This window comes from Macrotis lagotis, chromosome 1, assembly GCF_037893015.1.
Source record: "Macrotis lagotis isolate mMagLag1 chromosome 1, bilby.v1.9.chrom.fasta, whole genome shotgun sequence".
Classification (NCBI taxonomy): Eukaryota; Metazoa; Chordata; class Mammalia; order Peramelemorphia; family Peramelidae; genus Macrotis; species Macrotis lagotis.
In genome coordinates this window covers 502,733,607-502,761,341 of record NC_133658.1, presented here as the reverse complement: position 1 = coordinate 502,761,341, position 27,735 = coordinate 502,733,607, and the positions used below count along the sequence as shown (strand labels likewise).

The 27,735-nt window shown below is 36.1% G+C and overlaps 1 protein-coding gene across 1 annotated transcript in view; it reads right to left on the bottom strand.

Annotated features, from left to right (window-relative positions):
* ETS2 (ETS proto-oncogene 2, transcription factor) overlaps nucleotides 1-26,253 on the bottom strand; it is a 30,588-nt gene extending 4,335 nt beyond the window's left edge. The window contains exons 1-8 of the mRNA XM_074214006.1: nucleotides 16,975-26,253; nucleotides 12,737-12,857; nucleotides 10,357-10,476; nucleotides 9,602-9,802; nucleotides 5,253-5,336; nucleotides 4,150-4,374; nucleotides 3,449-3,716; nucleotides 255-369 (exon numbers count right to left, since the gene is read on the bottom strand). Coding sequence (XP_074070107.1) covers nucleotides 255-369; nucleotides 3,449-3,716; nucleotides 4,150-4,374; nucleotides 5,253-5,336; nucleotides 9,602-9,802; nucleotides 10,357-10,476; nucleotides 12,737-12,857; nucleotides 16,975-17,046 — 1,206 coding nt within the window. The 5' untranslated portion in view covers nucleotides 17,047-26,253. The remainder of the gene's footprint in view (nucleotides 1-254; nucleotides 370-3,448; nucleotides 3,717-4,149; nucleotides 4,375-5,252; nucleotides 5,337-9,601; nucleotides 9,803-10,356; nucleotides 10,477-12,736; nucleotides 12,858-16,974) is intronic.
* Nucleotides 26,254-27,735: the final 1,482 nt, after the last annotated feature.

Below are 27,735 nucleotides of genomic sequence, written 5' to 3'. Positions count from 1 at the left end.
CAGGCACTTTAATGCCTGCTAAGTTAAAGAAAAGGCTTTAGGGGCAGGGATGGACAGCTTTAACATTTTTCACATCCACAAATATTTTTATACTAATTTTTTTAAGAGTAGAAATTCCATATAAGGAAAATATTTACAAAGTCCATCTTTATTTTTAATTGGCTGGATTGTTTATTTCAATGAAATGACAAAATCAACAGTCAGAAGGTCAAAAATTTCTCTATGACTGAATATACTGTAAAAAGCCTACATACCTCATCTGGATCAGCAAGTTTAAACTCCCATCCATCTCCAGTCCAACTAATAAATGATTGACAAGATTTATCTGTTAATAATTCTAAAAGGAACTGCCACAGCTGAATAGGTCCACTTCCTGAAAAGAAAAAAAGAATAAGGAAATATTAATATAACATATATCACCAGACTTTCAGATGTTACCATAACTTAAGAGTCAAATGGAATGCTATAGAAATGGCAGCTTTAAGCTGTCAGTTATTTTAGCTTATGAAGATGAAGAAGAAACTTCTTGAGAAGAAATTAGAGTTTGTATCTTGAGTTAAATGCAGGCTGGTGTTTTTAAAAGAAAGGAGAAATCAGTCGAGTACAATGATGGTAACACATTTGTTCACTATAATTATTTTCACAGCTAAAGGTAAATAAGTATGTTGTATTTTTAATTAAGATGTTAAAATTATATCCAGCAAATTTAAAACTTATTTGATACTAGGAAATTACGGATTCTGACACAGAAAATTATTAGCAACTGTTTATGAGGTTTCTCCAGGTTCTGATTTTTCTAATTTACTAAATAATCTTTAATAAATTAGGAACCAGGGCTTAATAAGTAGTCAAGAGCTATATTGAAATTTTATGAAGAAATATATAGACATAATTCTGAACTGTCCTAGATAAAGGAAAGAGTCAAGTATAGCAGGATGTGAGTGATGTAACTCCAAAACTTTTGATTTATATATATATATAATCTTCAATAAAACAAAGCTTAAATTTTTCCATGACAGTAAAATTCTGAATTAGACAAACCAAGAGGTGCACTGTTTCAATACAAATAGCTGTAATGGATTCTAATGTAAAATCACTATATCTTTTAAATGGCTGGGCAGAATTGTTGATCGAATTGTGTACTGGTCTAACTATTCTAGAGAACTATTTGGAACTATGTCCAAGGGGCTATAAAACTGCATATCCTTTGACTCATTAAAACCACTATGAGATCTGTATTCCAAAGAGATCAAAGGAAAAGGATCTATATGTAGAAAAATAGTTATAGCAACTCTTTCTGTGGTGGTAACGAAATGGAAATTGAGCAGATGACCATCTATTGGGGAATGGTTAAACAAATTATAGTATATGTTTGTAATGAATACTCTGCTCTCTTGGATGAAAATAGTGCACATAAGGATTTTATTTTTAAGGCAAAGATCTGCTGGGAAGCCAGTAGACTTTGCTACTCTAATCAAGACAATGATCCAAGACAATTCCAAAGAATTCATGATGAAAATGCTCTCTACCTCCACATAGAACTGATGAAGGCAGATTGAAGCAACTTCTTTCATTTTCTTTATTTTTTCTTGCACCCCCCCCAAACATGGCTATTATGGAAATTTTAAAATGATTTCACATATATAAAATTGACATTTTTTCCCCTTCTTCAATGGGTTGGGGAAGGGCTAAAGAGAGGAAGATAATTGGGAACTCGAAATTATAAAAAATGAATAAAGTACATAAAAATACAGCTGGGTCTAGAAACTTCCCCATTTCTAGTATAGAGACATTTGCTTATCTACTCTTTTGTTTTCCTCTCCCCTCCACAATTATCTCTCATACTCTATCTTTCCTTGCTATATCTAAGTCTTGGTTTTGAGAAAGGAGCCTCCCCTTTCTCAGTGACTAATCTCTTATCCTCTAAAGTAGTGCTTCTTAGCACACTTCCTCAATCCCCTTTAGCCATGAACCCTTTTTCAAGTATACATTTTAAATGCTTAAAATACATAGGACTACAAAGGAAATATATTGAAGTACAGTTATTAAAACATTTTTAAAACTTCAAAGACCATAGGCTACTAACCACTGCCATAAAATGATGGACAAAACTAGTTTTTGCTGTCAGTGATTTTGGATAGGGGGTGCTTATAAATTCTATCTAAGCCTGGGATGATAAGATGAAGAACCTGAATTGCAAATCTATGAACTGAGTAATCCAAGTCAAGTTTAAGATACTTTATCATCTACTCTGCCTCTATGCCTTCTGGATTCCCTAAAAACTCTTCTGCTTTTATCACTTCAACCAGTTAGGTTTTTCCATCTGTACTACAGTTGAATTTTCTAATTTACATACCCACATGTAACACACACACACACACACACACACACACTACAATATAATCCAATTAAAACAGGAGTTCTTGAGAGCTAGAATTGTCTTGCTCTTCTATTTATAAGCTCATTGATTAGTCAAGTGTTGGAAAACAGTAAAGGTACAATAAATACTTTTCTAGCCCACTGAGTTCCAAACTGCTTTTATTATCAATCATGGGATAGTTGATTCTGAAAAAAAAAAAGATTTAAAATTATTACCTAATATTAAAACTTATCCATTTTATCCAAAGAATAATAATGTGGTTGCCTACTAAACAATCTGTTTCTTAAAATATTAAGAACCATAATAAAAGGTTGAAAGGGCACTTTACCTATAACAGTACTTCTGAAAAATCGTTTTGTAATTAATTAATTAATTAGTTGTTTCTTTCCTTCTATCTACTTTTAGAAGAAAGATTAGTTTGGTGACTAAGATTTACTATTTTAATCTACAGGGATTGAAAAATATATTAATTAACCATTGGTAGTTAGGGTGTCTTACCTAATATATGACCAATGTTTGAAGAAAACAAACATATAAAGAGGAAAAAAGTAAGGAAATGCAGAAGCATTAGAAAAATTTTGATATACAAAAACAAAGTAGTTTTTAAAATTGGTACAAAGAGTAGGAGGAGTCTGAAAGAGAATATTAAAATAAATTTAGATCATTTTTTTAATTCCAAGAAAGTTCACTAAGGTCTCTATTATTTGAGACTGGCTTTGTTGCCTCCCTAAGTCAGCTTGTTTCCTTTGAAATTCCTTAAGTGGGTGAGTCAGTGAGAATTCCTTGTACCTAAGTGCTCTGTAAAATCTTTCCTTTTCAATTGACCCAAATGAAATATTCTTTTAATTTTTATCCATCACATTTAAGCCTTCTATTTTCTAAAATTACTACTGTATTTTCAGTTTTAGGATTCAGGTATGTGATTGGTCACATACAAACTATGGAATGTAAATAATAAAGTACTTAGAGTAGAAACATCCTTTGTAAATATGGAAATATAGCCATGCAGAGCATTAGAAGAGGAAACAAATAAGGTCTCAGCCTACAAGCTCTAGGAGGTTACAACACTTGCCTGTAAAGCCAGCAAGAATGGCAGCTGGTATAACTGGTTTGCCTTGCTCTACTGGGTCACTTCTTTCTTGAATGTAATCCTTAAAAGACATGGTAGGTTTATTCAGGCATAGGGACTGGTTGCAGTCATCTTCAAAGCTTTCAAATGAAGGCACACGCTGCACATCCAATAAAGATGACTGACTATTCCACGACTGTAGCAGAGAATCAGAACTTTCAAAACTGTCCTTTCCATTCTCAACAGAATCATGTTTTCCTGGTTTACCTTTTGAAAGACAACCAAAATACATATTTTGATTCTTATGAAACAATGGATCGATCTCATTAATTACTGTACCCACTTTATTTGATTTACTATTTAAGCTGATGCTCTAAACTTACTGATGTATAATTTAAAAATATTTAAGGTGTTCTAGGATTAATGACTCAGTGGTATATTTTTTAGCTCTATGAATTATATACATTGAACCTCTCACATAAAATACTTACATATGTAGTGAGAAATAACCTATAGGAAATGATAGGGAGAGCACAAAGTAATGTAGAAAATCAGCAAGTGCTTGCTTGATTCCTAATTTAGTGGCTGACCACAATGCTTCTTAAGAAAAATGATCCCTATGACTCATTTGTCTTCTTAAGTGATTTTCCTAAATCCCAAACCAAAACATATTTACACAAAAAAGGCATTTCAATCTTACCAGGATTATTGACGAGTAAATTCAAATTGTTTCCTGGGAAGTCTGGATTCACTGAGCAGTAGTTCACACTTATTGGGTCAAGTCGGGACTTGGAATACAACTGAAACTCCTGCTCAGAACTAAGAATATTAGATCCTGTAGAGGACTGACACAAACTATCCAGTAGGGTTGTTTTGGTACAACTTTGTGTCTGCATTCCATATGGTGGTTGATCCATACTACCTCCTGTAACATATCATAGAATAGTATTGATTCAGCAAATGGTAATACCCTCTTTATCTTAACTTTTCAAAAACCCCAAATAAATATCATCTTAAATCTTTTCCATTCATTAACCTAGAAAGCCACAATCTACTCAACCTTTTAAAAAAATCCATTTATTTATCCAAAGCAGACTTGGTGAGTGGAACTAACTAGCTTTCCCCAGATCTACAACTTAAATGTTATGTCTTCTAGATGGGTAATATTCTGCTCCTTTGAGAGTCATACAATTTTTCTGGAGAATGATGTAAGTTTACCTGGGTTCAGTGCAAATGCCATGCAATTTTAGATCTGGAATGGATGATTACTATATTAGTATTATGAAGACTTTCTTAACTGTTAAGAATTACAAAATACAAGTAAAACTCATAGGGGACTATGAAACATTCATTTATATAGATTTCTTTGGGGGGGGATGGATGGTTGATTGTCATCTCAATGGTATGTCTTAGAAAACTTGGGTTTTTGATTGACTGAAAATAAGAGGATTGACTAGATAACTTTCTTAAGTCTTGCATTAAATAATTCTAAGTTCAGACCAACAGGAGAATTTATTTTTTCTACAAAGTTTGATTTTATTAATCTAGAGAAAAGGGTTATAAAATGACAAGACTTTAAATTCATTTTGGGCTTTTAAAAATGTCAAGGCTCAGAGTATATGTGAAGAAGACTTTCTGAACTGGGCCTGCATATGGTAATTCCTTGTTTTTTGACTGGGTTTTAAATGTGTAAGATTAAAGAGGTTGTTAAATTCCATTTCCATCTGAAGTAATTGTCTAGATAAGATCTCATAAGGTACATAACAGAGTGATATTCTTAAACATAAAAGCAATTAGACTAACCTAATGAATTACTATTGATCCAGTGAGACACTGAAGTCAGATGGGAATTTTCTGCGTATAGATCTTCTGGTTTTTCTTGATTCTCTAAAAAAAAACAAAAAACCAAAAAACAAGAATATGCAAAAGTTCAAATTTAAGAACATATACTGCAAGACATTACAATGCATGTGTACACACACATATACGCACATTTATGTTTTATAAATTCATTTACTTATATATGTAAAAAGAGAAAAATAATTAAGTCAACATGTTACGCTTTATTTGTCTTAATATTTGTGATGTTGCTCTAACCCTTCTGATATGTAGTTCAAAAATGTTTCAGTGCTCTAGGATTAAATGACTCAGTGGTATGTACTTTAGCACAAGGAATTATAAAATCAGTTTTCCAAACTATGACATATCTAAAAATAAAGCAAAATCTTCCAAGATCTGTCTATCTGTGTGTGTATATGTGTGTATATATTTTTAGATTTTGAAACCATGCATTCAACTGAATACTTGTAAAGATTGATAAAATGGAAATTAATGTGATTAGTAAAAATAAAAATTATAAAAAAACATGTTACTGCTTCCAAAATGGTGGAGGCTAACAACATCATTTCACTCAGACTCTTACATAGACCATTATAATAGCAATAAAGGTTGGTCTCCCAGCCTCAAATCTCTCCCAATCCAGCCCATCCTTCAACAATTGTCAAACTGATCTTCCTAATGCACACAGGTCTGGCCATTGCCACTCTCCTATTCACTATATACTATAGTGATTCCCAGCTACCTAACAAGATCAAATATAAAACCTTTTAAAAACCTTCAATAATCTTGGTCCCTTTCTTCCTTTTCAGTCCTCTTACTCCTCCTACATATGCCGCAATCCAACGACACTGGTTCCTTGCTGTTTCTCACACAGACTCATTGTATTCATCTTCTGAGTTCGTGTATTTTCACTGCCAGTCTTCCATGCCTGAAATACTTTCCCTCCTCATCTTTATTTCTTCATTGCTTTCGGGTCTCATGTCAAGAAACATTTCCCAGACTTGTTTAATTTTAGTATTCTCTTCAATTTATCCTGTCTAGTTTGAATTTTAAAATCTTTTTTGAATATTTCTTTCCCCTTACATTCTGAGCTTTCTTTCCTTTTCTTTGTATCCTCAGTTTTTTAGCACAGTAGCACATAGTAAATGCTTAATAAATGCTTCATGACTTAAAATGAGTTCTTTCATCAAAAAAATTGTATCTTTCTAGTTCTGTATATATATATATATATGTGTATCTATTATATATTTGTGTGTATACATACATACACACACACACACACACACACACACACACACACCCAGATTTACTTATCAGTTTGACTCCTTTGCACAAACCAGTACTGCTGTATCACTATCACCAACATCAAGCATTCATCACATGTTTATTGTGTTTAGGGATGTAGAGATACAAAATAAAAAAAAAAACTGTTGCCACCCTCAAGGAAATTGATAAAGAGCAGGTAGGAAGAAAATCAGAAGAGATCACTGAGGCAGCAAGGTGGTAGGTATAGTGGAAGAGGTGAAACAATTTTCTAGCTCAAGATATCTTAGAAAATTGGCAGAAAAAAATCTGTCTCATTGAGGTGAGAGTAGAGCAAAGTCTAGGCAAAACAGAAGCAAAGTCCTATGCCCAGCCCAAACAAGCAGTAAGGACCCAAGGGACACACCACCTCCTACCCAAGCACAAGGTCCCACCCCAGGAAGCCACTACAGGACTTTGGGACAACTGAATCAGCAACAGCCATTCCTGGAGCTTAGACCATAGATGGTAAGAGGGTTGGACAAGCAGTCAGAAGATTAGATGGGATACTTTGTGGCCACCAGGTATAAGGTTCTGTTGCTCATATAGGTCATACTGTCTAGGGCAAGGAGTGTTAGTATACCAGAGTGTATGGGTGCAGTGAAAACACCAGTCATAGATCCATGTTGGAAAAGAGTGATTGTGGTCTCTCAGAGCACAACAGAGTAGGAGAGCAGTGACCACACCTCTCTTTGGATCATACTGCCTTGGAAGAACTGCAAATGTATAGGTTCAAGTTAATACTAAAATAGCAGCAAGAAAAACCTGAAGTTTTAGGTCAGTACTCTTTCCACCCCCAGGGGCAGAGCTCAAAATTTAACATAAAATTAAAACTTCAAGAAATAGGTTGGAAAATAAGCAAACAACAAAAAAGAACCTGACCATATAAAAGTTAACAGAGCAACAGGGAAGCTCAAAACTGAAATTCAGAAGAGAACAACAATATCAAAAACAGCTACACTGAAGCCTAAAAGACAATGTGAATTGGTGTCGGGTTCAAAAAAAACTCCTGAAAGAGCTCCAAAAAAGGACTTTAAAAATGCAAGTACAAAAAAAAAAAAAGCTGAAGAAAATAACTCCTTAAAATTTAGACTTGGTTAAGTGGTAGCTAATGCCTACATGAAACAAAGAAATAAAACAAAATCAATAAAAAGTTAAAAAAATACTTTAAGTGGCCAGAAAGAAGCCATTCAAATAATGGGGAACCATAGTTAGGATGATAAGGCATTTTAGTAGCTTAGTTTCTATAGTAAAGGATCAAAGGGCTTGGAATATGGTCCTGAAGGCAAAGAATCATCTATAACCAAGAATCAACTATCCAGTGGAACTGAGAGTAATCTGTTAGTGGAAAAAAATTAACATTTAATATCAAACTAAAAATACTAGCTATATCAATAATGACTTGAAATAATTAACTTTGACAAGGTTTCAGGATGTAAAATAACCCAACATGAATCATCAGCATTTCTATATACTATCAATGAAGTCTAGCAGAAAGTGACAGAAAAGAGAAATTTCAGTTAAAATAACTTCAGATAGTATAAAATTCTTGGGAGTCCACCTGCCAAAACAAACTCAGAAACCATATGAACACTTTTCCTACAAATAAAGTAAAATCAAAAAAGCTGTAAAACAACTGCAAAAAATATTAATCACTCAGGTGTAGTAAGAGCCAATATAATGAAAATGATGACTAATTAAATTAATTTATTTACTACTTATTCAGGGTCATACCATTCAAATTACCAAATAATTATTTTAAAGAGATAAAAACAAAAGTAATAAAATTAATCTGAAAGGTCAAGACTATCAAGAGAATTAATAAAAGAAAATGTGAAGGCAGGTAATCTAGTTGTACTAGATATCAAACTGTAGTGGAAATTATCAAAATCATTTAGCATTTAAGAAACAGGAATGGGAACAGTGGAATGGAAAAAAAGAGGGAGAATTTGGAAATCAAAATTTTAAAAAACACATGTTTAAAATGGTTTTTACATGCAATTCATAAAAAATAACATTTCATTAAAAGAAATCTGGTCTTAGACACTTACTGGTTGTGTGACCCTGGGCAAGTAACTTAACCTTGGTTGGCCTCAACTGTAAAAATGGAAATAATAACAAAACCTAATTCTCACAGTTGTTGTGAAGATTAGATGAAGCAATATTTGCAAAACACATAGTATAGTGCCTGGCACATAATAGTTGTTATATGAAAGTTCAATTAAAACTGATAGATAACTTTGAAGAGAGTAACTTCAATTGAATGAATAGGATAGAATCCAAACTGCAAAGGGTTTAGAAGAGAGTGAGAAGGAAAGAAATGAAGGTATTGATTGTAGATAGCTTTCTTAAGGATTTTAGCCCTCTCCTGAGCCATAAATAAAAATGGGTATGGGAAGACACAATTCAACAAAACTAATACATCAGAAACAACTGCTATCATCTGTTATATTCAACTATCTATACTCCCTGTCTCATCCCACCAAAAAAAGAAGGGAAAGAGGTCCTTTCTCATATCTCTTTAGAGCCAAGGTCAGTCATTATATATTAATAGCACTTAGTTTCACTGGTTTTGTTGGCTAGTTTTCCATTTACATTGATGGAGACATTGTATATGCTATTTTCTGTATTAGACCTTGCATCAATTCATCATATAAACCTCTGTAGTCATATTTTCCCTTATATAACTTAATGCCACAATTTACTTCATATCTCAATCAATTAGAATCTACTTTGTTTCCTGTTCATTTAAACTATAAAAATGCTGCTGCCAAGTTTCCCATGTATTTAAGGCCTTCTTTTTTCATCATTAACTTCTCTAAGTAAATAATTAGTAGGGACATTTTAGATACTTTCTTGGCATAATTCCTAATAAGGCCATTTATTTCAAATAAAATAAAATAAAATACCCCCAGTTATCTGAATCTTTTACTGAAATTCAGTACATCTCTTCACTTGTCTCCAGAAGTAAGAATTTATAAGAGGGCTAAGATATGTTATTGTTTAGGTACCTTTAATCATCTGCTCTAGGTGCTCCCAGAGAATGTCACCCACAAAATCAGGTGCTAGTTCCAGAAATCGTTCCTTGCCAAGATTGCATAAGACTTGACCATTCATAATAAATTTTTGAAAGTTTACATCCATCAGACTGAATTCATTGGTTGCCCAAAAAAGCCACTGGCATACCTGCTCCTCTGTCCAGAGCCAAGGATCTACAATGAAGGGAAAAAGGATCAGTGGGAGACAACATAGAAAGGACACTGAAATTAAAGTAATGCTTGAAATCCAGTTTCAACACCTACTACCTGTGTGAATAAAGACAAGTGATTTAAATCTCAATTGTAAAAGGGGGGATAATACTGCTTAAATCTCATGGGCCTTGTTTTAAGGATTTTTTTTTTAGTACTCTGTAAAGCTTGAAATATTAGATAAATATTATTATTGCAGGAGTGGGAAGACTATAAATGAAATGTTAAAATTTCCTCACTGGTAATTTCATACAAGCCAAACAAGCTATTGCAGATTTTAGTGTATGCTGTACTAAAATACTACTAGGGAAAATTCTGATAATTAAACATCATTACCAACAATTCAATGACTGTTTTAGCCTAACTCTATCTTCAAGTCTTTGAAAAGCATCTTAAGCATCTTATTTTAAAATGAGTTCACCTCAAAGTCATTTAATTCAATAGTGGCTGGGTTAAGATGGACTACTTAATTTTATTTTTTACACACTGAAAACTGACTATTAAAAATAGGCACTTACTGTTAGGAATACCAAGACGACACTGTTCCTTTGTGAAACCACTAAAAGTGGCTTTTAAAGCTTGACTCATAACAGCCTTGCTACATGGAGTTAGCAGGGGCAATTCACAATTGGTAGGCTCTAGAAAGAAGATACAATCACATTTAAACATGAACTTACATTAGAAAATAATAATAATAAAAAGAAAATATATGTATATATGGATGCAGGTAAGCATGTAAAGAAGTCCTATAAGAAACCAGCAATTTTGACTATCCAGTTTGCCATCAATCTATCAAATAAGCATTTAGTAAAAGGTCTACCCTGTGCCAGGCACTGAGGTTACCAAAACAAAATCCTCAGAGAGGATTAAAAAAAATGAATAATTTTGTAAGAAGTGGTTAACACAGGGTCTGGCACAAAGCAGATGCCACATAAATGATTTTTCCTTCCTTTCCCTGTCTCTTCCCATTTCTCTAAGAGGGAATGCATTTATAGCACTGTAACAAATTTTATTTTGTCATAATTATTTCAAGTTAATCCCCATGGACTAGATTGATATAGGCAAACTATCTGAGATATACATTAAAATTAATGTAATTCAAGAAATAAAATGGGTCTAAAGTTAACGACAAATTTAACAAATTCCATTTAACTACTTTATCAGTGAAAGGGCACTCCCAGATGAACTTAATAAAAATATTAGGTTAGGAGCAGCTAGGTGACGCAGTGGACAGAGCACCAGCCCTGGAGTCAGGAGTACCTGAGTTCAAAACTGGCCTCAGACACTTAATAATTACCTAGCTGTGTGGCCTTGGCCAAGCCATTTAACCCCACTGACTTGCAAAAAACTAAAAAAAAAATAAAACTAATATATATATATATATATATATATATATATATATATATAAAAAAGGTTAGTGTCATTGTGTATGTGTAAACTTTTAAGTGAATTGTCTGAATGTTTTTGCCTTCTTATTTATGCAATTTTGCATTTTCAACTGTGCATAATATTCTTTTAATCTTATGGGATTCATTTTAATATATCACATTATTAAAGCTACACAGCCTGGCAAGAGAATTTCCAATTTATTTATTTACTTAGCATTTTATTTACTTAAGGCAATGGGGTTAAGTGACTTGCCCAAGGTCACACAGCCAGGCATTTATTGTCTGAGGCTGGATTTGAACTCAGGTTCCTCCTGACTCCAGGGTTGTAGCTCTATCCACTGAGCCACTTAGCTGCCCAATTTATTTTTAAGCTGTATTTTTGGTTAAAGAAAAATTGAGTAGATAGAGTAACTGTAGAAATCTATAGCTATATAAGTATGAGCTAGAGTGAGTTGCTGTTGTTCAGTTGTTTTTAGACATGGTCTGACTCTTTGTGATCCCATGTGGAGTTTTCTTGACAAAGATACTGGAACTCAGATCAAGATTTGGGGGCTGAATTTCAACAATTAATATTTTCTGTGCAGTGTTTAGTATGGAAGTCAAATAGAGGCTTAAATATCTATGAATCTTAGTGCAGAGACCTTTTCTGCTTTTACTTAAGGTAAACTCTTGTGTGTGTGTGTATGTATATGTATATATATGGTAAACTCTTGTGTGTGTGTGTATGTGTGTGTGTATGTATATATATATATATATATATACACATTACCTAGGTTCATCTTTTTGGCCCTCATATCTATTGTTTTATTCTAAAAATGTTCCTTGTCAGTAGGTTTGGTAGTTGTGCTAAAGAGGGTGAAGTCACAGATTTGACAGTGTTATAGATTAGTTATCTTTTTAAATCATAATATAGACCATAACCCTGAGGATGAATCTGTTGACTTGCCATAATCCTATCAATACAGAATCATAGAATGCTAAGAGTTAGAAGGATCCTTAGGGAGATCACTTAGTTCAAGGCAGATAGGAAAATGTGGACCATAGTGGTTAAGTGACATAGGTAGTCATAACAGCAAAGTCAAAACTAGAACCCAGGACTGCCTCTCAAAATAACTGTTAACACAGGGAAGCTAGACTTCAGAGTGTGGATAAATCAACTGAATCTATTATATTTGCAAAAAACAAACAACAAAACTAAAACCAAATTTCAAATGACAATGGGTTAGAAGCATCAACTTCCTACATGAAAGTTTCCATCAATTAGTTTCATCTGCTAGCTCAATGGCAGAAATACTGCTTAATTAAATATATCAACATCAGTAATAAAGAAATCAAATTACCACAAGCTTCATAACAATAACAATAACAAAATCAATGAAATCTATTCCTACATGTATGTGACAGTATTTTCACTAAGCTGAAATATTTAAGGAATAGTTAAATATGCATCCATATTTTTACCCTTTCTAGAGAAAAGTAATAGTTTAAGAATTTGTGACCAGGAAATTACCATTAGAAACTGAATCCAAGCCTGTTGGTACCTCTTGAAGTGTCTGTTCCTCATTTAGAGAAGGAAAAAATCCTTCAAACAGTGAATCTGTATATTCAAAAGTATCAAAAGCTGGTTGACGCTGCAAAAATAAATTATAAAAATAATTACAATACATTTAATTTACTTTTTAACAATTTGAAACTGTTAGTCATGTCTCAAAAAATGACTGAATTGACAAAAGAATGGTTGCAATGAAATTTTGTAGGAATCAATTACCAAAAGTGAGGAATACTGACTTTACCATGCAGTACTCCAAAATAAGCTTCTAGGATGGCCTAAATAAACAAGGCTCTTAGTATAGTTCTTGCATGTACCTATTTTTATACATTTTCCCCTTGCCCAGTAAAATGTAAGTCTTCTTTTCTGCATTCCTTGTACATACATAATAATGCACCTGGTACATAGTATGGGAGGCAGCACAGTGGCTAGAGTACCAGGCCTGGAGCCAGGAAGAAATGATAAGTCACTCCAATGTCTTTGCCAAGAAAACTCCAAATGGGGTCACAAAGAGTCAGACATGTCTGAAACAACTCAACAATAGTAATAGGGTAGTGAATACTTGTTCATCAATGGACATAATTTTATTATAATATCAAAAATTATTCTTGAATCAAGTAAAAAACCACAAGCAAAATATACAATTATAATCAAATGTTGAATGTTAGCACACTAATATAATAGGGCAGAAAATAGTTGTGTTTTGAGGTTGAGAAATTTTAAAATATTTTAAAATAGAAGACTTTATTACTGTTGTAAAAAATTAAAAATGAGGTAAAGACAGAATCAGTTCAGGCACTAAAGACATTAATATGCTTTTGTAATGAGATTTCTGGCCTCTGGAAGCTACTAAGTCTAGTTACAACAAATACTAACAAATAAATCTAATTTATTTTCATTTATCTTTCACTCTATATGCTTCTTTAAGGGTTTTACAGTTAAACTTTTCCCAATTACTTCCTGTGGTATATAATATAGCAAAATATTTAGCAATCTTATGAATTCATTTGCATTCCAACAACATGTCAACTACCTGCTATGAATATACTCTTCCTGGATATTTCAGAGACTTTAAATTCAACAAATACATCAGAAAACTCATTATATGTGTTTCCCCTATCATCCCTCAAACTGAAACTCTAAACTTTCCTATTTCTGTAGAGAGTACCATCATCCTTTCAGGCATTTAGGTTTACAACTTTGGAGTCATCTTTGACACTTTCCTCTTCCTCACGCCTAAAAAACAATCAGTTTGGATTTGATGGTATTCTAGCTCCAAATCACTCACATCTCTTTTTACTAGTTCAGGTGTTCATTACATCCTGCTCTGGAAAGTCCTTGCAGCTAATCTCTTCTCAATTCATTCATCTTCTACACAGTCTCAGAAATAATCTTGCTAAAGCAGCAGCTATGATCTTAGCAACTCTCCTGCTAAACATCTTCAGTTGCTTCTCATGTCACTGAATAAAATTTAAGCTCCTTACCTTGACATTTAAAGTCCTCCAATAGTCAATCTACTGCCCTCTTTATTCATTCCCAAGGCTAGAAGGCATTCCCTCATTTCAGGTTCTTAGAATCATACAAGTTGTTACTGGTTTCTCTTTACCTAATGTCTCTTTTGCTATATTCATTTGGACATGTATTTGCCCATTAAAATATAAATTCCTTGAAAGGACTATGTTTTTATATGTCTATGTGTCTATGTATAAAGTACATCTATCTTTATTGTCTAAAAGATCCCCTTCTCCCCTTTAAGAAAGGATTAATGCTTTAACTAGTTTAAGACAAAAGGTATTTTCTATGTAAATCAGAAATCTTATGCCATAGGTATATCTGTTGAGTCAACTAAAGATACATCAAGGTTATTAAACAAATAGAAAGAGTTTATGTTTTCTCTTATTTCAGAAAAATAATCCTATGAATGTAGCTAGCATTCATAAGTCATAAGTCAGAGCAAAAGTTGGAACCCAGTTAAAAAAACCTAATCAAAAAATAAAAAACCCTAATGATTAATTATAATCTTTGGGGAGAAAATAAGAGACAAGTAAATTAGAAATGTTAATCTTCACATTATTTCTCACCCAGACTAACTATGTAAAAATCTCCAATGCGAAGCAGTCTTGGAATCAAAGACTTGGTTAAAATTCATTTCAGATTGCTGTCTGCCCTTTTCCGAAGAGGATCAATAGTATCACAAAGTAATGTCTTGACTTGAACATGAACTGGATTTAAGTGAGGCAAAATTGCACAAAGTCAATAGCCTCCCTCTCTCTTCCATAGTTCAGTGGCAAGACAAAAAGTCAAGATGATGATGATGGCCCAGAATGCAGTGAATGACCATGAGCACCTTTGATATATGACCAAGTTCTAAGCACTTTACATCACTTGTTGTTGATACAAATTATTTTCTTCATTTCAGTCAACATCCTTTTAACTAACTTACGAATTTGAGGTACTCAAAACCATTGGTTATCCTTAACCTAGTTTAATTCATTTGCTGAGAAAGTTTAACCAGGTTGTGGCTACTCTAATTGCTATAGCTTCTAGGAGACATAAGATGAGGGTATGTCATTTCAGATACTTACTAACTAGTGGTGTGGCCCTAGGCAGATTATTTATAAGCTTCTCATCTATAAAATTGTTTCAATAATAACATCTACATCACAAGATTGTTGTGAAGCTCCAGTGAGATAATATGTGTAAAGTGCTTTGCAAATCTTCATAAGCTATCTGTGAACTATTATTATTATTATTATTATTATTATTAATAATAATAATAAATAATGTTATTACAGAAATTGGGGAAAATAATGCAGCATAGCATAAATTCATTCTCAGATTAGTTTTCAATGGTTCTAAATAAAGGAAAATCCTCAAAGGAATCTGAGGAGGAAGTTAGGCATGGTGGGACAATTATATTTAGAGAAAAAGGACATGAGTTCAAATTCTGTCTCTAATATTTACTGTCAGTGTAAACTGGTTAAGTCTCTATGGGTCTCAGGTTCCTTAAACGTAACAAGCTGATCCAAACTTATGATCCTTATAAATGAAAAACTTACTTAAAATTCATTTGCATTATAATCTTTTAAAATCAGTTACTTGTTTTAAAATGAGAACTGTTTTCATCTACCCCTCCTGAGTATCTAAAAATATTGCCTAAATACTATCTGACTTACTTTATTTTTACAACAAAGATAGATGGAATAGTATAAGATAAAATAAACTAGACATATGTTCAAATAAAAAGAAAATATGGTCAAATGCTTTAGCCAGACCAGGTTCTTTAATCTTTGATATATTTCTCCTCTCACTCACAAATATAAGGCATATTAATTACACCAGCAGGTATAAGCATATGAGATACTGGCACATACCTGAATTCCATATTAACTAAGGTCTAGTTTCTATTATGTCTAGGAGGCCATTAACTGAATGAACTTTGTGGAGTAAGCAGCCATTGCAAATCAATTTTAGAGTTTAGGACCATTTTTTGGTACCATTTGGGGTACATTTAATTCTAAAATCCTAAATTTCTCTTGAGATTAAGTGGATTTACAGACACTTGATGATAGGGCAAAAAACAATGGAAAGAATTCTTCCTGCCATTCCCCAACTGCTAATGGGTATGTAAGGGGAAAAGACATATTAAGTTGCTGATGGTGCAATTATGAATTAGACCATTCTAGAAAAGTAATTTGGAACTCTGCCTAAAAAGTACACTAGGTCTATATTCTAAAGAGATCCAAGAAAGAGGAATATGTATAGTTTTTTTTGAAGTGTCGAAGTTAGAAATTAGTCAATTAGGGAATGGCTAAACAGATTATGGTATAATGATGTAATAGAATATTATTGTGAGATAATTTCAAAGAAATCTGGAAAGTCTTGATTAAATTGATGAAGAGTAAACAATACCAATAGAACAATTTATTATCAGTGAAATAACCACTATTCCTATCAGTGTAATAGCCAACCACTACTCCAGAGAACTATCAGAAGATGGATTAGAAATACAGAATTAAAAATATTTTTAGATATGACCAATGAGGGAGTTTCTTTCATCTAACTATAAATATCTGTTTTTGATTACAATAGGAAGGTGGGAGGAAAAAAAATTTGTTAATGGGGGGAGGGGAAAGAAAGGAAAGAGTTCTAATATCTCAGTTTAACTATTTCCTTTGTCATCATAAATATTCACTCACCTTAAGTGTTCCTCTGAAATAGGTAGACACAGGGGCTACTTGGTCCATATTCTTAATTCCAAAGTCATTCATCTTAAAAACAAACAAAATTTTAAAACTTAAGAATATCTCATAACTTGGTCACACAAACATAACTCCACAGCTGTAATAGTTTTTTATTCAACACTCATCTAACAAACATTATTTAACACTTACTAAGTGAAGATTAAGTACTGTGTTCTATAGCAAAACATTCAAAAATACTGAACATTCTCATTTAAAAAACTTTTTTCCTAATGGAGTATAAAATTAAGGTTACTTGCTATGTGTGACAAAGAATTAAGTCTATTTAATTTTTTAAAAGAGTGACCATTTCAATTTTATCTTTAAGTTTTATTAAGGGCATTATGGAAATATCTATTGCACTAGGCACTGGGAACTAAGTTAAGGAAGTTTCTACCCTAAACTAATTGGAGGAAAGGAAAAAAGGAGGAAAGAACTTCAGGATCACTTTCTGGGTCATTGTGGAAGTTCTCTTTTAAATTCAGCTGTACTAACTTTGGTAAAAATTGAAAAAGTGACCTGAGAGATATGGAGATATTCAATTCAATTACATTCAACATTGATTACATACCTTAAACATATGTTAAGACATCATTATCAGTTGCTGGAAATACAAAGATGTTTTGTGATATGGACTATGTCCTCAAAGAGTTGTAGCATAAATAAATATGTCTCAAGGCATAGAGGCAATGAAGAATGCCAGTAAAGAGTCTAGGAGTACTTAAGAGGGAAATTATTTTCGGTTAGAAAGATCAGGGAAGGATTTATGGATAAAAGTGGCACCTGAGAATGTCCTTGGAAAGAAAGATTTCAACAGGTAGAGATAAAGAAAAGGTCAAACTATGACTGAGTAGTGCTAAATGGGGGGAGGTCAGAGTATAAAATTGCCATTTGGTTATGATGAAATGAATTCAAAGATAAAATTTCAAACTAATAGTTTTGGTCTGTGGGATTATGACTTTGGGTGAAGATCAAATCAGTCACTGAACTTTCTTCTAGACAGACAGCCATGGCTTCAACTTTAGCTTTACAGTGCTTGTAAAATGAATCATAAAAGTTTTGTTGGCTACAGACCCTGGAGGCCAATCAGCCATGGGAGGTGAGGCTCTCTTTGGGCCCTAGATTAAGGAAGGAATGTGGGAAGGAAGCACAATGATAATAATTTACACTTGTATAATTCTTTAATTTACATAGCCCTAGCATATATTTGGAGACATTATTTAATTTTATACTTACAATCCTAGTATCAGTATATTTATTATCTCCTCTTTACATTAAGAAAAGTGAAATTCAGAAAATTTAAATGGTCAATGAAGGTGAATGCCAGGAATTATATCAAAGTCTTCCAAATTCAAATCTAATTCCTTTCAGATCTACAAAGTTTCTTTTTCGGGCCCTCTTGTTTTCTTTTCTCTTGACCTACTCTTTCTGGTTTCGTGCTTTCTCATGTTCATTTATCATCTCATGAAGATGACATCCATATCTACATATCTTTACACATCTCTTCTAAGCTCCAGTCCTGCACCACTATTTCCGGTTGTCCATTTGAAACTGAATGATCCATAGGTACTTCAAACTTAGTATATCCAAAAACAGAACTGACTGTTTTTTCCAAGAACCCACTCCCTTTCTGAATTCCCTATTTTTTGACTAGGGCACCACTGTCCTTGAAGCTTAACATTAAAAAAAAAACACTAAAATTTTGGCAAGTAGTTCCACCACTTCCTGACAAATAGAGAAGAAATGCAAAGTAATGTCAGATTTATATTTTTGAGCTGAAAATGCAGACAGCTTCTACAGCCATGAAATTAAAAGACACTTGCTCCTTGGAAGCAAAGTAATGGCAAATCTGGACAACACACTAAAAAAGCAGAGACGAATACCATGCCAACAAAGGTCTGTATAGTCAAAGCTATAGTTTTTTCCAGAAGTAATGTATGGATGTGAGAGTTGGACTACAAGGAAATCTGGATGCCACAGAATTAAAGTTTTCAATATCTGGAGCTGGAGAAGACTTTTGAGAATCCCTTGGACAGCAATAAGATCAAATCAGTTAATACTTAAAAGAAATTATTTCAAGGTATTCACTGGAAGGTGAAATACAAAAGTTGAAGCCTAAATACTTTGATCACATAATGAGAAGATGGGATTCATTGGAAAAGATTGAAGGAAAAGGGGAATGGCTGGCCATGAGATGGATACATAGTATCAAAGAAACAATGAACAGACTTTGAAAGAGTGAAGGATATAGAGAAGGACATGGCACCTGGGCTATGGGGTCACAAAGAGTCAAACATGACTGAATGACTGAACAGTAACCACCACCAATGTCTTATTTGTCTAGGTGTGAATCCTCAGCACATCCTCAACTTCTCCCTCTCTCCACAAATCAAATTAGTTACCAATTCTATTTGATTTCACCTCTATGCTATTCCCTCATTCCTATCACTATCTCTATACACAAGGCCTCCACCAATCTAGTTCAGAACCTAATCACTGTATGCCTGTACTATTTACATATAAATCTTACATTTATTTTCAGAGGGGCAATATGGTATGCTAGTTAGAGAGTTAGCCTCAAAGCCAAACAAGAGTTTTGGCCCTCTCTCTAACATATACTGGATATGTGACCCTAGGCAAATCATTAAACCTTAGTGTTCTAGAGTAGTGGTGTCAAACTCAAATGGAAACAGGCCACTAAACCTTGAACTCCTGAAGCTGCATGTAGACTTAGAAAACCATATATTAACATTATCTATGTTCTGCTGTATTTTTTCTGCAAGACAAGGGGGGTTAAGTGACTTGCCCAAGCTCACGCAGCTAGGTAATTATTTAGTGTCTCATGCTAGATTTGAACTCAGGTCCTTCTGACTCCAAGGCCGGTGCTCTATCCACTACGCCACCTAGCTACCCCTGTTCTGCTATATTTTGATTTATTTTGTTAAATATTCGTTCTCATTTTTGCCTGCATGTTAGTATTATTGACTGTTCGACAATTCTCTCTACTAGACAACTCTCTAGGACCATAAATTGCTGAGATGAATGGCTGCATTGGTAGATGAAGTTTTCTCAAACCAATCAAATCACTATATTTTATATTTATTGCATAGAAGATAAAATTAAATGTGTTGAAAATATCTCAACATGAGCATTACCATTGATCTTTCCTCTAAGAGCCTGTAAGACACTCATCACTATGGTCTACTTATATGGATATGCTCTTTTCCTCTTCTTGAAGGCAGGTTAGTCTGTATTCTCATGGGCTAGCAAAGCCTCTCATATTATAGGTGCTTAGTAAATAAATGTTGATTAAAGTGATTTGATCAGTGGGTGGCTAGGTGGGGAGTGGATTAAGCACCGGCCCTGGAGTCAGGAGTACCTGAGTTCAAATTCAGCCTCAGACATTTAATAATTACCTAGCTGTATGGCCTTGGGCAAGCCACTTAACCCCATTGCCTTGCCAAAAAACAAACAAACAAAAAAAACAAAACCCCTAAAAATAAAAATAAAAAAGTGATTTGATCTATTTCTACATAAGAGTTTCGCCTCTAGGAGCATATCTTTCAAATCAGGGAAAAATCAAATTCACAGTGGTTCTATTACTTGGACCTGGCACGTCAGTGTTTCATCCAATAATTCTTTTTTTTTTTAAAATTTGAGTTCTGAAACCATAACTGGAGATTTTATAACTTTGGTTATAATGGTTCATTCACCCAGAAAATTTTAGTTAAATTATATAGCAGAACATTTCTATAGAAATACATCTTTACAAATGATCTCTCTTTCCTCTGAAGCTTCATAGTAATTTTAATATAGAAATTAAATTTTACTTTGTTTTGTAGTGATTTGTGTACATATTACGGCCCTTAAGAGACTAAGCTCCTTAAAACTTGGGAAGACATGCACAAAAACCACAAAGTCCATGTTATAGTTACTAAAGTAAACTCTTGGTATTTTGGGGTTTGTATGATATATGAATGAAAGGCACACTCTAAGTCTTACAGGGACACTTCTGATCCCCTCTCCCCATGAGAAACATGAGAAACTAGGAAAGAGTGAGGAAGCTAAAGGATTAACATTTTAGTGCAATTACTTCAAGGTCTGGTTTTTCACTTTTGGATTGGTGAAGAGATGAGGGAATACTCGGTGACATTATCATCACTAATGAGATGTAACGAGAAACACTATGTTTATCTGATTCTATTGAAGTAAATGGTTCTGTGTTCCCCCCTGACCTCTCACCTTTTCTTTCTGTCTTCCAGAGAGATTGCCCTTTGTTCTGAAGTTAACCCAGTCTTTAAATTTACATTATACCTTCTGTTTTAATTAGTTTCACTGCTGGCTAGAAAAAGGATTGATCCTAATTGTTTTTGAATGTGTACTTCATTATTTGTGAAGGGAAAATCAGAGCCCGGAGGTGGCAGGAGCAGCAGTGACTGACAATGCAAGAAAGATAGTGAAAATAAGACAATCTTTGTGAGAATTTCAGGGAGGAAGGATTTTTCTTCCTAGAGTCAAACTTTCTTCTCCACTGTTTTCTCCTGGAAATGCAGAGGATTCACTCTCCAGGAATCAAGTAACTAGATAGAACACTAGAAAGAAGGTCCTCAAGCAGGGAGAAGGGGAATAGCTGGATAGAGTCAAAACACCCACATTCCAAAGGGGAGAGTCAGCTATGAAGGGGTGGGTGGCTGACTACGTCTTCATTTTTCAACCTAAGACTTCCAAAACCTTATCCATTAGGCTATATACACAAATAGAAGGAAGGTCTATAATGGAAGTATCTAAATAGGCCACTTAGCATTTAGTACACTGTACTGTCCCTACTAGGTCATATATATATATATATATATATATATATATATATATATATATATATATATGTATATGAAGTTTTATAATTTAAATTGTGACTAGATTTATACTTTAATTTCCAACTACTGAGAATATTACTCAGCCTCTTTCTGTTTCAAAGTTTTGGTAGAGATAGAGCTGCTGCCATGTTGGAGAGCACTAATTGCTTACAGTACAACAGGCATTATTAGTATGTTCCTGAGGGCTACATGGCAATTATGTAGTACTTTAAGATTTGCAAAGTGCCTGGGCACATTATCTCATTGAGGCCTGACCACAATCTTGCGAAGCATATGCCATAGGTATTATTATTCCCATTTTACAGATAAGGAAATTAAGACTCAGAGAAATTAAATGGCTTGCCAAGTTCATGTGGCCATGAACTTCAGAAGTGGAATTCATTCAAATTTCTCTGCATATCTAGACATATAGCATGTTCTCAATGTTATTCTTAAAAACCATTTTTAAAGTTTATTTTTGGAAATATCTTCATAAACTATATTAATATTAAAATATATCTGGGGTAGCTAGGTGGCATAGTGGATAAAGCACCGGCCTTGGAGTCAGGAGTACCTGGGTTCAAATCCGGTCTCAGAAACTTAATAATTACCTAGCTGTGTGGCTTTGGGCAAGCCACTTAACCCCATTTGCCTTGCAAAAACCTAAAAACAAAACCATATCTGCTGCACTATAAATGCGGACAATGGGAAACTAAAAGATGTGGCAAGCTACCAAAAATTTTAGTTCACAGAATCAAAAATTCCAAAGTTGGCATGGAGCTTAGTAGGCAGCTAGTTCAAATTATTTGTGAAAGAATTTTCCCCAGACTGACAAATGATTAGCTGACCTCTTCAAGAAGATCTCCAAAATTGGGAAACCTCTTGAAGAAAGGTATTTTAATTTGAGGCAGTTTAAATTGTTAGGAAGTTTTGTTTTTCCCTGACATCAGATCAAATTTAATAATTCTTCCATATCTGTCCTTAAAATATTTTAAAAGAATTATCATATCTTCTCCTGAATCTTTTTCTTTTCCCCCCAAACCAGGCTAAAAATATATTTGTTCCTTCATTGGATCTTTTATGACTAATACCTTGATTGTCTATCTTTAGACAATCTTCACTGTAATATTCTGAACTGAATGAACACCATGTTCCGGGTTTAAATCACTAATACCCACTGGCCACAGTTAAAACAATGATCAAGATTTAGACTTTTTTAAAATGAAAGTAGAAAAATTTTTTTAAATGCAAACTGAAAATGTATTAGTCCCTGATTAGAAGTAGCAACATTTAATCAAAATATACATTTGGTAGCCCAGACTAAGTCAAGTTTAATCTTAAATTCACATTTATTTAAATACAGTGGGACATTTTTTCTATCGTAGGATTGATACACAGTACAAGTATAATTATTATTAGGCTATATTCCTATTGATTATTCCTCTTTTTATTAGGTATCTTCAAATTAAGGATTTTGCAACTTGTTTTTTTATAATTGTTCTTTTGAGATTAAGCAGAAAAGTCTTTAAAAAGAGGTTATTTTAGGTAGATATTTTGAATGATAAGTATTTACTTATACTCTTTCTAGCTAGTTGCATAAACAGGATGAATATAACTTTCCACAAACATGCTACATGCTTGCCCTCTCCCTTAGGCTCCATAACTTACAAAAGTTTACTTTGTAACCTTCAACTGGTTTAACAGTTGCCTACTTGCTTTATCTGGAACCTCGGGTCTAGGTCATTGCCTAACAAAGTCAGGCAAAACCAGAGCCCCAGTTAATCAGTGTCTGAACCTGTCTGCCCTGCTTGGTTCCACCCACACTCCCAGAGTATACAGGTTTGCTAGGGAAGGAAGCTTAGATTGAGGAGAATTTAGCTCCCTTGAAAAAGATCAGTCAAAAGGAGATGCTATGGTTTTGATTTTTTCATTAATTTACAAGTAATTTCCACCATCCCATTTATAAATCTTTTGGTATACTAACATGTCTGTTTCCAAGAGTCATTCAATTATCAGAATTTGAGTGAAGACACACCAGTCATTTCCTCAGGCGGGGAATGATAGCCTATGAATGGTGAATGGCATGAGTAGGGCTATTTTGAGTGGGTGGAGAGAACTTGGGTGGTGTGTTTTCTTTTCAATAATGACACTTTTAGATGTTTGTCTGAGTTAAATTTCAGGGTAGAATGTTTTTCCAGTTAGGATTTTATTCACAACATTTCAAATGATAATGTAGTAGAGATTATGTTAAGTTTAAAGTGAGAAGTTCACTTTGAAGAAAAGAAGCAGTTTATTCTAATTAACCAGTAGATCATGATTAATCTAGAAAGGTGAAATTTATGTGTGTTATCAGTATTTTAAAGACAGATCAGAGTAATAAATCTCTTAATTAAAGTTTATTGCAAATTAGCAATATTGTAACAAAGTAAAGGAAATATGTTATGTTTTATAACTAAATATCTCATTTTCATGGCTAGTCATTTCATTGTACATTAATCTTTCAAACAGTAAAAATAAATGTTAATATTATATAATTGAACATTCAGGGATTACAAAGAGGGTAATACTTTTAGCTGTTTCCCCTGCTTTGAAATGTAACTATTTTCAATTATTAACGTATTTTCTCTTTCCTTCTTTTGGGGGTAGGGAAAAAGTTATCAAGACAGCAATAAAACTTCATTTATATGATACTTGATGTGCATTACATTTTAACAAGCTATATTGGGTAAAGGAATAGTTATTTGATTGGATATATCTAAAAGTATTTTTCCTAAAACAGTTGATTCTGCATGATTTTGCAAAACTCCTGAAGAGGTGGACAGCAAAAGAATTCTATTTTGTAGTTAGTAATTCTGGTTTTTTATGTGGGAGTGGTAGGGAGCCTTTTCTCTTAGTATTTGTAATTAAAAGCCAGAAACACACTTCCAGATTCATTTTATCTCAGTCTAAAAAACTGAAAAATAAATTTAGCATAAAGCTAACAATTAAGAATCATTCTCCAAAATCTTCCAAAAAAGGGGGTGGAAAAAATAGAAAAATTAAAATAAGAATTCAAGAGCTGGAAGGGAAATAATACAGACCCCACATTCCATGGCTAAGGAGAATGATGACCAGAATGATTCTTACAAGGTTATAGTAAATAACAGTTGGAGCATTAAAACTAAAACCTCAATACAAATCCAGTGTTATTTCATTTGTGTCGATTAAACACGATGAATTTAAAATAAATTGCTTCTTTTCTTCAAAGAGGACTTCTTATTTTTAACTTTAAAATTTACTGTAGCCAAAATGATTTTAGTGATTCTTATGCTGGGATGTATCACATAATGTAGTGTATAAAAAATTACTATGTTAAAAGATGACACCAGCCCACCTTCCCACTGTGAGAACAACAATTTGCATTTTCTAATTAGTACCATGGTTGGTATGTCATGTTACCCATGTTTTTTTGATTGGGCGATGGTGAGGAAGGGGCTGAAGTTTTTTGAAGGAAATCTTAACTGTAAAAACATTCTATGAAAATAAAACACTCTCTATTCACAGCCTATCATTCCCAGCCTGAGGAAATGACCAGGTACCGGGACTTTTAGAAACAGAATAAAGATTAGTAAATCTAAAGAAATATAATTGGTGAATCTTTTTCAGTCACCAGTCTCTTTTGCCCCGCACTAGATCCCTTCTTCAGCCAGCCAGTTCTCTGGGAGTGTGGGTGGAATTAAGCAGGGAGGTCAGATTTCAGACACTGATTAACCAGGGCCCAAGTTTTACTCTGCTTCTTTGGACCAGAACCTAAGGCTCCATGGAAGCAAGGAAAGTAAACTTTTATGAATTTATAAAGCCTGCGGGGTGGTGGAGAGTTACAGAGGGTAATTCTGGCATGTAGCGTGTTTAAGGAGAGTTATATCCGTCTGGTTCATTAAAAACAAAATCAAAATCAGAGGGAAAAAAAAAACCTGGCTTCAGCCCCTCCCAAATCCGGGAAGCATTTTTTTATCCCGTGACGTCATAGAAACAGCAGTACTTAAAGACCGACTAATTCTGAACAATAAGAGGGTCCAAGAGCGGGGCTGTTTTATTATTCGTATCCCCTGTGCCCCAGAGGAAGAGCTGAATAAATGCTTGCTGATTAATTGAATAAACATGCATAAGTTTGACGAGATAAGGGATTTTTCCTCTCTAAATCACGAACAGCAATTTTCATCCTTTTTCAAGTCTGCTAGGGGAAATCCCAGAAGAAAGGGTCTAGCATATAATCCGGGTTCGCATTTCTTCAAAACAGAACAAGCCAACAGCACCCCCTTCCTCCCCTCCCCCGCCGGGAGACAACCCAAGCCCAGAGCCACTTTGTCCGTACCGCACCGTGTAAACGCCGCACAGCACCCCGAGGACTGGGATCGCTCCATGACAGGCTATTAATAGTCTCCCCCCCCCCCCATGGCCCCTGCTCCCCGCTTCCTCTGAGCAGATTTTAGCCAAGACCTCATTATAAAAAGAAACTGAGACCCGTGGAAAGCGGAATGCTGTCGAATCGGTCGGGCAGCACTGGGGGTCCCACAGGCCCGGGGGGGGGGGCATCGGTGCCCCCGGGCCGCGGTGGCAGGAGGCGGATCTCTAGGTGGGCAGGCGAGAGCGGAGCTTTCGGAATGGGAGGAGGGTCGGGCTGCGGGGGCGGGAGAGGCCGGGCCACGGCCCCCGCCAGGCGCGATGAGTGCGGGGCGCGCCCCACGCCTCCTCCGTCTCCCTTCCAGTCTGGAGAGAAGTCACCGGCAGGGGGGGAGGGGGCGGCGGGCTGGGTGCCACAGCCTTCTAGGAAAGGCCGGGGAGGGGGCGGCGGGGCCTCGACCTGCCCGGCCCGGCTGCCCCCCACCCCGGGCGCTCCAGGCCCCGCCCCGCCCTCGCGGGCCGGCCTCCAAGACCTCGGATCGCGGCTCCTGCCAGCCCGGGGAGGGGGCCGGGCACGCACCGCCGCTTCTGCCCCCTCGGCCGGCGGGGAGGCGGCGGCGGGCCGCGCTCACTCACCGGGGCCGCGGGGTCCGGACGTTCGGGCGCGGGCCGCGCTCACTCACCCGGGCCGCGGGGTCCGGACGTTCGGGCGCGGGCCGCGCTCACTCACCCGGGCCGCGGGGTCCGGACGTTCGGGCGCGGGCCGCGCTCACTCACCCGGGCCGCGGGGTCCGGACGTTCGGGCGCGGGCCGCGCTCACTCACCCGGGCCGCGGGGTCCGGACGTTCGGGCGCGGGCCGCGCTCACTCACCGGGGCCGCGGGGTCCGGACGTTCGGGTCACTCACCCGGGCCGCGGGGTCCGGACGTTCGGGCGCGGGACGCGGTCAGCGAAGCCGGGGGCTCCCGGAGCCTACGGGGCAGCACTTGGCGCAGTCCGAGGAGACGGCGGGGGGCGGGCGGGCGCGCGGCGCCGGGAGGGAGGGGTCCGTGCGGCTCGCGGTGCGGGACCAGAAATGGCAGCCCGGCCCCCGGCGCGCTGCACAGCCAGCTCTGCCAGCCCGAGAGGAAGTAACGCGCTCGTCACCCGCCCCTGCGGCCCGGCGGAGGTGGAGAAGGGGGCGCGGGGAGCTCCGCCCCTTCCGCCCGGGCCTGCTCTCCTCTCTCCCGCCGTGGCCTGGCCGCCTGGCCCTGGCCTCGCGCTCCGCCCTCGGTTCTGCGCCCCACGGCCGCCCTCCTCCCCCGTATGCTTCCTCCCCGGCCGCCCCCAGCCCTCGGCGCCCAGCCCCCTGGGGCTCTCCCTGCTCAGGCCCCTACCCCCACGGCGCCCCGACGGCGTGCTCCTCCCGCTCCGGCCCGGCCGCGGGCCCCGGCGCCCCGTGCGGGGCAGCAGATAGCTTCCGCGGCTAGCGTGCTCGCTGATTA